Below are 16,123 nucleotides of genomic sequence, written 5' to 3'. Positions count from 1 at the left end.
GGAAGTCAAAGGAACAAATTCTAGCAATAATCAAGTGCACTGACAATGATTTATCCTTTCCAGTGGACGTTTGTGGTTAAAAATAAGGTTCTCTTTAATCTCTGTCCTCCTTGCATGTAGCTACTTTGCCTTGCTGATGTGTATGGAATAGTGAAAGGATTTCAGGCAAGGGGAAATATTGCCATCTACAGGGCAAATAAATCTCAAGAGTTTTATAAGCAATCACTCAGAAGCACAGCACATTCATTTTTATGGATTGTACATTCTCTTCTTTTTTTTTTTGAGGTGAATAGAGCCAGTGACAATCTTGTTGATTAGAATGACTTCTGGACACAGTTGTTGTTCAAGTATAAAAAGAGACAATGTTAAGAAAAAAATTTAAAGGTCTTTTCTTTTGCGGAAACCACTGATTGCACACTGTCCCCAAAATCAGATGAGCATGAGGACATTTTGGACCCAGAGTTCATCAGAGCCCATTCTTGTGGTAGGAGAGGCTGCTTATAAGGTTATTCCATAAAACCAGATAGTTAGTGGGAAAGGAGCATCTTGAGTTCTGTGGGTTTTCCTTCCAAGCCTTGTACAGAAAATAAGGGGCTATATTCCCAGCTGATGTGTAGCTCCACACATCAGCTACAATCTAGCTCCTTAAAGATGTGAAGTTCAATTAATATGATGTCACGATTCTACTCTCTAATGACCTCAGCTATGCAGAATTAAAGTAGAGGGGAAAATAAAATACTCCCTCTAAGGTCACAGAGTTATAACTTGCAGAAGATTCGGAGAAGTTGTGAGAAATGCAATATATCTTTCAAATAAAATTTAAAGGGATTATCAGAAGGTAAAGATGCTCTGAGATACAGTGGAATGATTAGAAAAGATGGAAAAGTAAGCATGTTAAATCAATGCTGAGCAGCCTTCTTTTGCCAGCAGAAGGAACTTGGGCTAAAGGCAAAATCTAGAAGAAGTTCTTAGGACATAATTATCAATAAAAGAAGTATAATTTTGCATGCTAAATTATAAATATCTTCATGTGGTTCTTAGCCTGGGCAAAGGCTTCTGAGAAAAAGTTTCCCATGCCTGTTCTATGAGCAAAGGAGAGTTTTTCAAAACGATTCCTAATTGTTTTTCATCTGAGCACTTTAGGAAAGTCGACTTTAGAGGGCTGGCTCCCCTCCTGCCTTCCCCTTTATCTACCAACAAAAACATTGTTCCTTCCACACACAGGCTCGAAGCCTCAGGTACAGCCTCCACTTTGTGACTCACACATCCAGCGATTCACCAAGTCTGTGACTCATCACTCTTGACGTCATGTTTCTCTCTGGATCTGCGCCTTCCTTTGTACAGCCAGCAGTCCTGGAGAGAGGACAGAAAGAGAGAGGGACGGAAAGAGAGAATGGATAGCTAACACGTATTGAGTGTCTAATCAATTGTCCATAATGTTATTCAATCCTGACAACAATCCTGTGAGGAAACAGAGGTTTGGAAAGTCGAAGGGACTCACCCAGTTCCTCCAAGCCTATCAGCTGTGGAAAGACCACGATCTCCTGTTCTTGCATCCATGCTTTCCCCATCGTTCCCTCTGCCTCCCAGGGGTCAGTACACAGAGCCAAGTATGGACAGCAAAGTGAGTGCCATCCTCTATGTTGCTGCACAATGTGCTCTGCCTCCTGAATGTGGCCCAGTTGCTTCCAGTAGAGAGAAGGAGCCCCATAACTAGTTCCTCCACCTCTACTCTCAACAGCCTTCAAGCCACTCAGATAATTCCTTCCAAATTAAGCTTACTAAACATGAGTCTGTGCTGTCCACTAAACATACAATTAACCTTGAACCACAAAGCCCTCCACAATCTAATATGGCCCTGTCATTCCCGTTGTCACTACACAAGCCATACACTAGGCAAATGGGAATATTTACTTTAACCTGTAAGCAAGCTGGTATACCCTTTCTAGGTTTGAACAAATGCCTGACTCCAAGAGAATTACTCTCTCCCGCCCTCTCCCCTTCCACGTCCTTCAAGAATGACTTCAAATGCCAAAGGCCCACTCTTGTGGTTCCCAGAACCCCAGAGTGATGCTGCCTTTGTCCATTCCCAGCTCTGCCACTTCAGCTGGGTGACCTTGGGCAAGTTACATAACTTCTCTGTGCCTCAGCATCCTCATACGAGAATAGTATCAGTACCTACCTCAAACAGTTGTTGTGAGGATTAAATTAATTGATAGGTGATACTTAAAAGAATATCTGCCACTTAGTAAATGCTCTATAAATTTAACTGCTATTATAATCTGCCATCATCATCATCATCTTCATCCCCGGCTCAAAATTTCTGTAGATCTTTTAGTACCTCAATGTATTTAGCACAAATCCATATGTTATGTTATGTGAGGGCTTCTCGAAATATATTATGCATCTGTCCTACTTCCCATATCAAATATCCTATCTATTTTTATCACCAGCATATAATATGACCTGTAGCAGTTTCAAACAGAATAAACCTGAGCCAAGACAAATGTCTATAAAGGGAATAATTTTCTTGGTTTCTCCCACTCTGGGGAGTAGAATCTTGATTCAAATAATGCTAGAAACTATGTATTCAGCTATCATCTGCTGAGCATGTATTGTGTGCCAAGCACTATGCTAAACACTCTATTGACACCTTCTCATTTAATCCTCACAATAACCCTAGGAAGTGCTACCTTCTAATATAATGATTTCCTTATTTATAATGCTTGTTGTTGGTCTCCTCCTGCTAGAGCTTAAGCTCCATGAGAGCAGGGATTTTTATCTGTTTTATTCACTTATCCACAGCACAAAGAAGAGCATTAACACGTGACAGGTGCTCAATAAACATTCACTGAATGAATAAAGCAGTAGATCTGAGAGTCAATCCCAGGCTGTCCAGGGTCCTAAAAACAGGCGGTTGCCATGGTACCCTCCAGCAAAGGAAAGTTGTATTTGGTCTTTTTGTCCACAGCAGAACCCCTCTGATGCAAGCCTTGACTAAGGATAAATATGCTGCAGCTAACATTCCTGAGTTAACACCATCACACATCCACCAACAGAGTTACATAGAGCCATCACATTTAATGATTTCTTGCCCTGTATTATCGGGTCCATATTAGGATAGTACTGGATAAAGAAATGTAAACAGACAAATATTTGTGATTTTTGAGTTGGCAGAGAAGGCAAGAGGTAAGACAGAGACACATCACCAGACAGTCCAGCTGGCAAGAAGCCCCATGAAAGGATGCTTTGGATGTGAATTTGGGTTGACCCAGAGCCTGATCCTCAGGCTCAGGAACCCCATCTCTTTATATATTTAAGGAAAATTCACTAACCAGGAGCCCAAAACTGATGATGGCAATCAAGTAGGAAACTTATAATTTAAAATTTCCAATGAGTATTGAGACTCCCAAGGGGACCAGGTCTTCTTTCTACCACCCAATGTATTTTCTCCTGTAGGTAAACTACACAGGAGGCCAAAGTATAAATAGGGTGCTATCGTATTAATTTACTATGAAAAATACACAGGCAAAGCAATGAGAAACTGCCACCCCAGGTGCTCATTAATCCAAGATCCAGGTGGTCTAAATTTGTGACAAAACAATTTGTACCTGCAGCTGAGCAAGCAGAAAGTGAAAGATACAAAATCCCTGGGAAGAGAGGACTAATACATACCATGGGTGGCATGTAAACGGTGTTTAATGGTATGTTACCAGCTAAAAGTGTGCCATAAGTCCTGGGAGGAGTGAGCATGGTGTGCAGGGGGGCTGCTGAATGGGGTGACGCAGGCCACAGGAGGACCTCAGGGGAATGGTGAGATGTCAGCCTGCGTCAAAACGTGAGGCTCAGTTTTGGAGGGTCTTGTGGGATTCAACAGGGAATCATTATAAATGCCCTTGAGTAGGAGTCTGAAATGATAAAAGTAGCATTTTAAGAAGCAGATCTATCCAGAGTAACTACATAGAAAATCTGCTGCGGGGAAACAAAGTGAGATGTTTTAAGAGTAACCAGTCAGGTTTGTGGCAGGATTGGAGAAAAAAAGAGTCAATCTGAGAGAATGTTGCAATAGAAATGTATAAGGCTTAATAATAATTCAGCAGAGGAGATAAGGGAGAGAAAGTAAAAATTTTTATTCTGTGTTTTTTAACCCGTGAGCAAAATACCACAGGCGTAAATGGACCAGGTTAGGGGGAGGAAGTCGTTTGATCAGAGAACAGAGTATGATAAATTGTGTCACCACCCTATAGGACCCCTGGTCCTGGCCAGGGGCCACGAGAGGCACTGTGTATACAAAAATGAATGCCGTGCACACAGTGAAACTTGTGGTAGACAATGTCTGTGATTAACTGCAAAAATATTAAAAAGTTCTTTCATGAACTAGAACAACCATACAACACTATTACAAGGAGTTAATACCACAGTCTATGGGGGAAAATGTACCTATTGCAAACTATGGACTATAGTTAACAGTAATATATTAACATTCTTTCATCAACAGTAACAAATGAACCACACCAATACCATAAGTCAATAATGGGGGGATAATTGGTATGGGAGGGTTTGGGTTTTCTTTATTATTTTTATGTTTATTTCTTTTCTGGAGTAATGAAAATGTTCTAAAATTGATCATGGAGATGTATGCACAACTATGTGACGATGCTGGGAGCCAGTGACTGCACACTTCGAATGGTTGTAGGGTGTGTGAATGTATGTCAATAAAATTGCATTAAAAAAGAGAAGCAGAGCATGCACAATCCCAGCACTCACGGGACTCATAAGTCTGCTGGGGAGATTTATGAGCAAATCAGCACCACAATAGAAAGAGATGTGGTAGAATAAAGGTGTGAGCTGGGTGCTGTGAAAACCTGATCATGGGCATATTTATATCTACCTGAAGGAATCAGGGAAGATATCACAAAACATAAGACATTAAAGCTGAAACAAAATAATAAGTAGGATTTAGTCAGGCCGATAAGGGAGAGAGAATATTACAGGCAGAAGAAAGAGCAAGTCAGTGAGTTACAGTCCTATGAGAACATGACATGTTCAGAAAATAGGAATTTCATGAACATAGAGTGGACATCGAGGCAGGGTTGGGAAAGGAGAGGGAGAGTAGTGATTGAAGACGATTCTAGAACAGGAGGCCTGTGCATGCTAAGGGAGCTTGAGTTTTATCCAAGGAGGGGAGCATTTCTGGTTTGGAGAGTTTTAGGAAGGACTTTGATACATGAGCTATGGATGTATTGTGTAAGCCAGATTCCCTTAGGAGCTCTATGTTGCATATAATACAAACCCGGGCTCTAATGATAAAGGGTATTTGTTGACTCGTACAACTCCAGGTATGAAATGCATCAGTTGCAAGTTGGAAGAGATCTCTGCTCCCGTTTCTCCATAATTCTCTCAGCTCTGTCCTTCTCCAGTACTGGCTTCGTGCTCAGGGTGGCAAACACTCCTCACAATGGGAAAATGTCTACAGAAGTTCTAGGCTTCACTTTTGCAGACTGGACAACAGCATTGCAAAAAATAAAAAAATACAATGTGAGCCTATTTGTTATTTTTTCCTAGTAGATTTGTTTATAAAATGAAAAAAAGAAACAAGTGAAATTGGTTTTAGTAACCTTTTATTTAACCAACAATCCAAAATTCTATCATCTCATTATGTAATCAATATAAAAATTATTGATGAGATATTTTACATCAGTTTTTAAATTCTGTTTCCCAACACCTTCAGATTAGATGAAGAACAATCTTGAATAATCTGAGTATGTATTTCTTCTGCCCCTTGCAGCCATGGTCCAAACCCTCCAGCAGCTCTATTCTAGATCAGGTCTTTTGCTATCTGCTTACAATTTATTTGATAAAATGGCCTCTGTAGCATTTCTGTTCTTCTTTCAGACAGAGAATCCCCTTTATTCAGCTATCTTCCCCTCTCTGTTGATATTTTTAGCAGGGAAACACAAGTTTTCTGTTCTGTTAGCACAAGAGATAGACTGTCACCATCTGGCCATGTATCATTATCTTCCAGATCCACCCATTGATTGATAATTATGAGCATTTCCAAACAAGATATTCCTCCATCTGGCCTGTCTTCTTGGCTGTGAGTCTTGTGAATCTGGAGGCTCTATCTGCACTGTCCCTCACAAGCACGATGCTCACTCCCACCAGTTTGATTTCACTGTCCTTACCAGAAATCAGAAGGACCTTTCATTTTCTCTCTCTGTCTGGTAGGAGCCTGTCTTCATCACATCCTCCTCTTCCTTACTCCTTCCTTGTCTGTAGCATTAATTGTACAAAGGGAGAAAATCAGGTTGGTGATGAAGGGAAATTCTGACAAAGGTTCATCACTAATTGCATCCTAGTTGCCCATCCTTCCTTGGGCAGGGCCCTGGGGCCAGGGCAGTTTCAGCTGGAAGATGAAGCAGGACAGGCATGTTTCATCTGCACCCTACAAAGCTTAGTAAAGAAACTGACCATTTATAGATGCAGCCTCTGGCTTTGGAAGACAGCGAGTCACGAAACCCCAGGGACAGTTCCTGAAGCTATCCACACATGGTAGGGTCCTTCAGTCTTCCCTTTGTTGGCTGAGACCAGCGTTCCCATGATGAAAACAGTCAAAGAGGGGCAATGTTGCTGAATAAGTGGGGGACAGGGACAAGTCTTCTGTCTGAAAAAAAAAAAAAAAAAAAACAGAAATACCCAGGGTAAGTTGTGAGCAGAGAACAAATTGGCAAGATCTGTTACAAATGGAGCAGCAAGTCTTTCCTCTTTTGTTGTTGTGTTTCTGGTTTTTATTTGTTTATAAACAGCTGTCTTTAATATAGTAAAGGAAAATATCATTCCATGAAATTTTCATTTCCATTATGTATATTGATGGGTGTATATTAGTGAATAATAGAAAATATATTTGTTACTATAAGCCACAGTATAAAAAGCTTGAAAGCCACTGCCTCATGAGAATAAGTCTTTGTCTGCTAGACATGCAAACTCAAACCTATTAAATGACATCAAACCTCATAATCATAGAAACCTGATAGAATAAAGAATCTTACAAAGTTGATTTGTTGCAATTCCCATTAACTCTACAGCAACTAGACACACATGGTTAATGTTTGTACCTGAATTGAGCAAATGCACCTGATCAGGGTTTTTCAAGCAGATGAGTTATGGAACTGAACCAACCTCTGTAGGATTATTACACTTGGGACATGGGAGAATATTTTAATTTTTTATTCACAGACACATACATACGTATGAGCACTAGAAAAATACAACTAGCACATTGAATAGTGATGTTAAGTGGTCAATGAATTTAAAATCTAGAAATACTTGGTTAGATGAATTATGGAAACTGGAGTTACATACCAATAAGTACGTCCCTTAGGGTCTCTTTAGAGGTGTTGTAGATTCTATCTCTTCCTTTAGCAGACTCTCTGGGATTTTCCTGCCCTTGCTATCTGGCCAGAGATTTCCAGTGAGATTCAACTTCTTTTTTCTTTCTACCAATAACCAATCACGAGAGACCTGGCCGTTTCCTGCCCTCCTCGTTTGTGATTTCTGAGTGCCAGAAGAGGAGGAATTCTCAGTGTTTGGGAGCACAGATCCCTCCTTCAAAACTTATAGGAGGTGAAAACTGGTCAAGAAGGCCAGAGTTCACTTTGTTTTGACATATTCAACATGGGAGTGTTAGCCAGGCTAACAATTTCCCTTGTGGGATGCCCACCCAGACAGAAAGCTCTACTCTCAAATTCTGCCAGAAGTTCTGGACAGAGAACCACCAGCTTCTAGGGAACAAGGGTGACGGTTCTGAGAAGAAGTCCTGACCAGCCCTTCAAACTGCCTTACACCACATGGGAAAGTGTCCCAGCCAGGCAACTGCACACACACGCAGACACACAAACACCTGCCCTGGGAAACCATCCTCTTCATTAGGAAACATATTCCAAATATCTTTGTGATGGCACTGGGGGAAGGGATACAACACATATTGTAGGCTGGCCGCAACACATCAGAATCTCACCCAGTGTTTCAGGGAATAGCTTCAAATGGCAGTGGACCCAGGGTGACCTGAAGTAGAGTTCAAGCCATATAATAAGGAAACAAGTGAAGAATCGTTGATATATGTTAATGTAAAAAATATTTTCTACCTCTACTAATATTGCTCCCTTTTTGCTAAAAATAATTCAGGATGTCATAGAAGTAACTCAGGACTTACTTTCTTGCTTTCTTTTACAAAAGAGAATGAGTCCCTTTGCCTCATCTCTCAGAACAGCGAATAATCCAAATAGGGGAGACTTTAAAAAGAAAAAAAAACAGTTTTATTCACAAACCATACAATCCATCCAAAGTGTAGAATCAGTGGCTCTTGGTACAATCACAGAGCTATGACTTCATTACCACAATAAATTTGAGAATATTTTCATTACTCCAAAAAGAAAATTCCCATACCCCTTATACCCCCCTATTATTGACACTTAGCATAGGTGTGGTACCTTTGTTACAGTCGATGAGAGAATATTACAATATTACCGTTAACTATAGTCCATAGTTTGCATTAACTGTGTTTTTTTTGTTTTTTGCAGGATTGAATTTAGACCTGCACTGCTCACATACAACTCAAGGTGGCGCTCGTGCTCTACTCAAAAGAGCCAGGTTTTACTGTTGCTGGCCACACCTCAGAACTGATTGAAGACAGTCCAATGACTCAGCAACGGGAAAGAGGAGGAACAAAATTTGGACACTGAGTGCTGCCTGCCTGCCCAATGTACGCAATAGGAAGAGTCATATGTGGATGTGTCCTTGCTTGGGACCGTCTTTGAAGAGTTCCATCTCTTCAGTAGGATTAGCGTGCTCTACCCAAATAACCACTTGGGAAATACCACAAAAAGCCCCAGTGATTAGAAAACCCTGAGTCTAATAGAAAGGAAGACACCAGGCTCGTTGAAGGTTGGCTGGCCGTTTTGTCTTTCTGTTGGCAACAGGAGAGAGGCTATCTGCAACTTGTTCTTGGGTTTCTTTCCCGTTTAAATTTTCAGGGTTGTCTTTGGGGATTTAAGCCTCTGTAGCCCAAGGGTGCAGCCTGTGTGCCCGTGTTTATGCACTTGAGGCATGACTCACGCTGATCCCAGGATGTTGGTTGCCCTCAGTCCTTAGAAGACAGGCTCTGTCTGTCCCTGCTCGGTGAACCTCTGCATTTATCTCCGGTTGGCAGGACCCGACCCTGTCATTAGGTTGTGTGCTTGAGCACAAGCTCAGAACATTTTAATGCCAGGGGCTCCTTTAACCCTTGTAATATTTTGCAAGAAAAGCTGGAGGCGACTTTACTTTTTTACTTTCTGCTTTGCAAATGGGGAAAATAAACCAGATAGTCTGTGACCCTGGGAAGGTCACTCAGTGACTCAGGATTAAAATTGTGGCCTCTTGGCCTTCAATCCGGGGACTTGCCTTTTCCTAAATCTTGGCCACCCAGTCCTCCTCGGTCTGACCACTACTGACTCTTTCCTTATGCATGTGGCATTTGTTTAGTCCTTTTTAAAAACATACACATTTGTGGACAACTCCGTTTCTGGTTTCTGCAAATCTAAACAATGTGCCAATGGCCTGACTTCTACCTCAGGGTTTGACTTTAGAAACAGACACTCGGTCTCCCTCTGAGGATGCACAGCTCAAGATGGCAGGTGATAGTTGAGAAATCCTGCAGAAAATAAACAGCTTCACTCTACTTAACCACATATTTTCCAAACTTACTTTAACACAGATCACTTTTTTTCACATCAGTTCTCCCCCACCCCTCCCATTAATGCTGTTTGAAGAGCATTCTGTGGAACACCAGTTTGGAAATGCTGAGTAAAACAATAATCTGTTTATAACGTAGGGTTGGGTCCTAGGCAGGGACCCCTAGGAATCATCCGCCTTGCAAGGCCGAGGAATTCCAGAATGCAGAGAGTGAGCCTCTTAGAGTCATCGGTCTCCCATGGCAACCTATCAGTTCACAGAAGCCAAGCCACGGCAGCTTGCCAAGTCTACGTGATGGAGCAGGGAGCAGATTCAACATTCCTCTCTCCTATCTACAGTGGGCCCATCCAGCCCTTCCGAGGCACACAGCCACCCAAGGCCCCCTCCAGCCCTTCTACGCCTGGATGCCAGACACCTTCAGTCACCTGATCCTTGAAAGACAGCTTGATTATCAGGATATTCCTTTCAAAAAAAAGTCTTCATCTCTTCCTAAACCAAAGGCATTACCTCAGAGCTGTGCTTCTTTTCCGTACGATGATAAAAGCTCTAACTCTCCTCCAGGAACACACTCTTCTTCTCTCTTGTTTGCTCATGAGAGTGGACAGCTTTGCACCATAGCTAACGTCTCCCACACAGCTTTCATGGCCATAGTAGCTAGGGAGATGTGTGCACATAAAGTCTTTTGGGGGCTGAAGACCCCACAATAGCCCTTTGTGGCAGGAATTTGTTGTTGAATGTAACTGCATGTTAGCATTCAAACTCACTGGAAGTTTCCTGGATCATCTACTAAGAAATCACATTAACTTCAAATAAAACTGTTGAGCAAGGGTAGTTGTCCCATGTTGGGTGATTTTCTTGGACTTTTACCTGTGCTTCGAGATCCATCAGTAAGGCTTGTCTTTACTTTCAGGCCCTCGCAGACCTTCACATCGGGTCAGGAATCCTAGTACTTCTTCGAAAGTTTAGTGCTAGGCCTAAAAAGACAAAAGGAACTAAAAGCTCTTCCTTCTAGTGGAAATTAGATTTCTGTTAATCATATATATTCTCCTAAGAACTAAGCAACAGAAGCAACAAAAACAAAAACTCTACCAAAGAAAGTCATGCCAGTTATTAGACCCATTATATCTACATTTAGAAACAATCCTACCTAAATACTTCCTTCCTAATGTTCAGGATCCAAAGCAGATGAAAGGGTCTCCTTTGTAAAGATTTTAAGGAAAGAGAATCCAACTACCTTGAATGACTTGAGTCCTGCCAAGCCAGAATGAAAAACGACTCAGGCCTGCTTCTTCCAGGAAGTCCCCCCTGATCACCAGTCCACACAGCCTGGCCTGAGTTAAGTGTGCTCCTTTCTGAGGCCTTAGCACCTGGGGCAGATCTTCCTGCACCCTGGGCACTTAGCACAAAGGGTTATGATGATCTGCTCCTTGGCACAAGGAGCTTCTGGGTGCATTCACTTTCGTGGGCCTCACACATAAAGATTTAGCATAACTGAAGTGGATCTTCCAGTCTGGGATTCTGGGGATTCAAGTATGAGAGATATGACAAAATCTGCCCATAGAGTTCATCAAGGAGCTTGTAGCCTTCCCTATTCAACCCACATCTGATGGTTGACATGGCTTCTTGTCTCCCACCTGTCTGTCTGTAAGAGCAATTCACTCTTACCCTGGGAAGATGACTTGGAGAACTCAGTATTTTCTCTTTCCGCCATCCTCAAGATGGTCTATTTGAAAAGCCATTGATTGGGCCATACAGACTCTCAGGAATCTTCATCAAAAGGGGATCAAAGGGCCCCTTGTGATTGTTGTTGCTGTGGTTATTTTATTATAACTACTATTTATGGAATGCACGTTATTTGCCAAACACTGGGCTAGGAGCTTTACATATTTAACTGCAGTTCATCCTTACAATGCCTCATAAGGAAGCCAAGACTCTGAGAGATTTAGTACCCGTCCAAGATCCTACAACTTCTAAAACTGAAAATCACTACCCTAAAGCCCATGCATCTTCTGCTACTAAGCGCCACTGCCTCTCTACAGTAGGAGATATATTAAAAATATAAAATAGGAAGATAAGAGCAGGAGGTGGTAGAAGAGAGAGAGGAAAGAAAGAATGAACTGAATAAACTGTGAAAGTTACTCTTTGAAAGGAGTGAAGGCTTTTTAATTTGCGTAATGGTGGCAGAAGTCATACTGACTAAATCTTATAAAAGAGAAAATATTTATCTTTAAAAAAAGAAACTGCCTTATTATTCATTGCTGTGTAACAAATTACCAAAGCTTAGCAGGTTAAAACAACAAGCATGTATTATCTTACACAATTTCTGAGGGGCAGGAATTTGGGAAGAGTTTATCCAGAATCACCCAAGCTGAAGTTGAGGTTGCAGCAAAGCTGTCAGACAAGGCTGCAGTTATTGGAAGGCTCAACTGGGGCTGGAGGGTCTGCTTCTAAGCTCACTTGTGTGGTTGGAGTTTGCACCATCAGAAATAAAGATCTGAGTTGAGTTTGATCCCAGTCAACTCTGGGTCTTGATTTAAAAAAAAAAAAGGACACCTGCCTGAATGAGGATACCCGCATTAAACAGAATAATTCTCTCAACATTGTATTAGCAGATAGCAATGCTTCTCCTTGCATATTTAAATCGAGCCTTGAAAAGAGTATATTCATTTTTTCAACAAATGCTTTTAGGCTATGTGACAGTTTGAATGTATTATGTCCCCCAAAATGTCATTATCTTTGATGTAATCTTGTGTGGGCAGATGTATCAGTGTTGATTAGATTGTAATTCTTTGAGTGTTTCCATGGAGATGTGCCCCACCCCACTGTGGGTGATGACTCTGATTGGATAATTTCCATGGAGGTGTTACCCCACCCATTCAGGGTGGGTCTAAATTAAATCACTGGGTCCATATAAATGAGCTGACAAACAGAAGGAACTCAGTGCAGCTGTGAGTGTGACATTCTAAAGAGGAGCTACAGCCAAGAGGGACACTTTGAAGAATGCACAGAAGATGAGAGAGTAGCTGCAGATGAGAGACAGTTTGAAGATGGCCGTTGAAAGCAGACTTTTGCTCTGGAGATGCTAAGAGAGGGCAAATGCCCCAAAAGCAACTGAGACTGACATTTTTGAGGAACTGCAGCCTAGAGAGGAACGTCCTGGGAGAAAGCCATTTTGAACCCAGAACTTTGGAGCAGATGCCAGCCACGTGCCTTCCCAGCTAAAAGAGGTTTTCCGGACACCATTGGCCATCCCCCAGGGAAGGTATCGGACTGTTGATGTGTTACCTTGGACACTTTATGGCCTTAAGACTGTAACTGTGTAACCAAATAAACCCCCTTTTATAAAAGCCAATCCATGTCTGGTGTTTTGCATTCTGGCAGCATTAGCAAACTGGAACAGGCTGCAATGTTATATTATGCAAACTCATGCCAGGCAGTGTGCTAGGTGCTTGTGAGTAAAGCAAGTTAATAATTTATGGCGCATGTGTGAGAGAATGGCAGTGTTTCTAACTATAGCACCTTGTCAGTAATAAATTAAAGAATTGATTAATTAGTTAATTAATTAACAATTTTAAAAATAGAACTGAATTCCAGTCTGGAGAAAGGAAAGGGAGTTTTGTGTGTTTGCAAGAATGTAAGGTGACAGTGTCTCTAGAAGCCTTGCTTTCAGAGACCACCACATGGAGACCCCAGTTCAGTCCAGCTGACAAACACTTATTGGTTACTGCGATGGATTAAACTGTGTCCCCTAAAAAGACAGGTTGAAGTTCTAATCCCTGGAACTCAGAATGTGATCTTGTTTGAAAACAGGGTCGTTATAGATGGGATTAGGCAAATTAAAATGGGGTCATCTTGGAGAAGTGTGCGCCTTGGTCTAATCTGACCAGTGTCCTTATCTGAAGAGGAAATTTGGGCTCAGACCGACAAAGGGGAGAAGGCCACAGATGGCCAGCAAGGCAGCGCCAGGAGCCAGGAGGGAGGCACGGAACAGATGCTGCCCTGCAGGCTCCAGAGGGAGCGTGGCCCCGCTGACCCCGTTGATTTCCACGACCACCTGATGGCCATTCTCCAAGGACATTTCCTAGACATTCTGGGGTCACCATCTGTAAAGTTCAAGGTCAGAGCCTCAGCTATCCCAGGGATACAGTGAGTGGGCTTGGCTTTCTTTGTCTCTTGCTCTCCCTAGGGCATTCCTGACGCTCTGCACATGGGGAAACATCCCCTGCTTACATTTTCCATTTCTGATGATTAGAAGAATTTTCTGCACACCAGCTCCCAGCTCCTTACGTCTCACACCTTATTTCTTCTCCACCACCCACATGGTCTCGGTGTGAGGCACTGTGGGCAGTTTCTAAGGGGGTGTGACCTCTGACCCTGCTCCTTTGTGTCACAACCACCAGCTGAGGCTGCACAGAGGGTGGTAGGTGTTCCCGGAAGCCTTCCTACATCAGGACAGCTAGTGATAACTTAACTATAAGTGGAAAAGTCTACCAGCTGCATTAATCTGTTCCACTCAACCCAAACTACATATGTCCCATGCTGATTCCCCTCATCAGATCCCACTCTGACATCACCTGACATGAGGTGAAGGAAAATTCCAGGCCAAAAGAGATTGTGGATGGAGGGTTCAAATGCTGAATGATGTTAATCTAAGATCACTCGATACCGTCTCCCCATCCCTAGTGGAGATGTTGTCCCTTGTGGTCTATAATTTAATATAGAGACACTAATAAACTGCAAAATATGTGTAAGAAAGCCCAACAAAGTTCTGATTTTTTTTCCCCACAATGTAAAAAAAAGAAGGGAGAGTAAGATGTTTGCTCCTGACTGCTTTCCCTTAGCAGAGAACCCCTTGTACCTCCCTCCTTTATGGGGCGGTGCCTTAGCAAATCACCTGGAGACTCACGGCTATTTATATCAGCTGCAGTAACCCTTGGACAGATCTGGTGCCAGAATTTCCAGCCTCAGGTCTCATCACCCTGATTCACCCTCATAACCACAGGGAAGTTGGATCAGTTTATTAGAATATGACACTACAGCAGCTTGGTTTCTTAACCTTGCTCTATACACAAATCTTCTGAAAGGGATAGAAAGATTTAAAATGAAGTCAAGTCAACAGGACTTTTCAAAGAGTTTTTAAGTATTAAAAAAGTCCCAACTAATTGATAAAGATCTAAAAGAAAAACCCATGACAGTTCATTTCTTAAGGTCTTGCTATGTTCTAGGCAGTATACTAAGTGCCTTACGTAGATTTTCTCATCAAATCCTAACAACTTGAGAGAATACAATTATTATCCCCTGTTAAACAACTTGAGAGAATACAATTATTATCCCCTGTTAAAATAGAGATAACCAAGGCTTAGTGCGTTTAAGCAACTTGCACAAGGTTACTTTGCTAGTAAGTTTTTGGTCCCTCTTCCCTTTTGAAAAAAACTACATCTGGTTGGAATCAGAAGGAAAAGAAAAATATATAGTTTCAACATTGTGCGACTTGCCTTTGCAACGAGAGGGGGTTACAAGGCTGTTAAATGAGTGCAGTCATCTATTCCTTATATGTTTGCTGGTTGAGCCTTCTTCCTTTGCAACCAACTATTCCTGAAGCATGAACTGACAAATTCACCCAATTGTGAGAGTAAATAGAAGGTCTGGGTAGTTTTATGGTGCTTTTTAGTCTCACCTCTCAGGTTGGAGCAATCTTCTGCCTAAAACAGAGGAAACAGAGGAGCTCTAAACAGAAGCAGAATAGAAAAGCTCAGTAACTTTCTGTTCCTCCTGAGTCAAGCCCTCACAGTGTGGCTTTGTTTTCTCATTCAAGGTGTGACTTTGGTTCTTCCCAGCAATCAAAGCATTCAGAGTCCTGCCCATTTCAAAACTCATTAGCATATGTTTCTTTCACAGACACCCCTTTACACTTGCATTCATCTGCTGAAGTACACTTTCCTGGGGTTAAGAGTTAAGCATCCTTGAGTGTATGTGCTACATGGGCAAATTAAAATTGTGGGGGAGAACCAATAAGTGCTACAGGAAGGAATCCGCTTTCTTTTCTTCCCTCAGATAAATAGAAATGCCCTGTTGAAAGAGATTCTGCAGTTAATGAACTTTGCAATCAAGAAAACTTGTCCTGTGTGTTGCTAGGAATACAGCATTTGAACTCACTGCCCGGTGGGATGTAGCCTGAGCAAGCTCAGCGTTGGCGGCAAGAAGACCTGGTTCCAGTTCTAGCTCTGCCACCAGCTGGGAGGGTAGCCTTAGAAAAGTGACTCAGCTGTCCTCCTACCTCTCAAGGCTATAGAGATGAGTAAACACCCATAGAATGTGTTTGATAAATATTGTATTTAGCTTCATTATTATATTATTAATTATAGTTTGAAATATCATGACTTTCTATATC

At 41.9% G+C, this 16,123-nt stretch overlaps 1 protein-coding gene across 1 annotated transcript in view; it reads left to right on the top strand.

Moving 5' to 3' along the window:
* Window positions 1-1,612: 1,612 nt before the first annotated feature.
* The window catches only part of LOC119514810, a 71,030-nt gene continuing 56,519 nt past the window's right edge, over window positions 1,613-16,123 (top strand). Inside the window, exons 1-2 of the mRNA XM_037810530.1 lie at window positions 1,613-1,691; window positions 13,635-13,878. Coding sequence (XP_037666458.1) covers window positions 1,613-1,691; window positions 13,635-13,878 — 323 coding nt within the window. The remainder of the gene's footprint in view (window positions 1,692-13,634; window positions 13,879-16,123) is intronic.

This window comes from Choloepus didactylus, chromosome 18 (assembly GCF_015220235.1).
Source record: "Choloepus didactylus isolate mChoDid1 chromosome 18, mChoDid1.pri, whole genome shotgun sequence".
Lineage (NCBI taxonomy): Eukaryota > Metazoa > Chordata > Mammalia > Pilosa > Megalonychidae > Choloepus > Choloepus didactylus.
The sequence above is the reverse complement of the archived record's forward strand: the minus strand, read 5'-3'. Positions and strand labels throughout refer to the sequence as shown.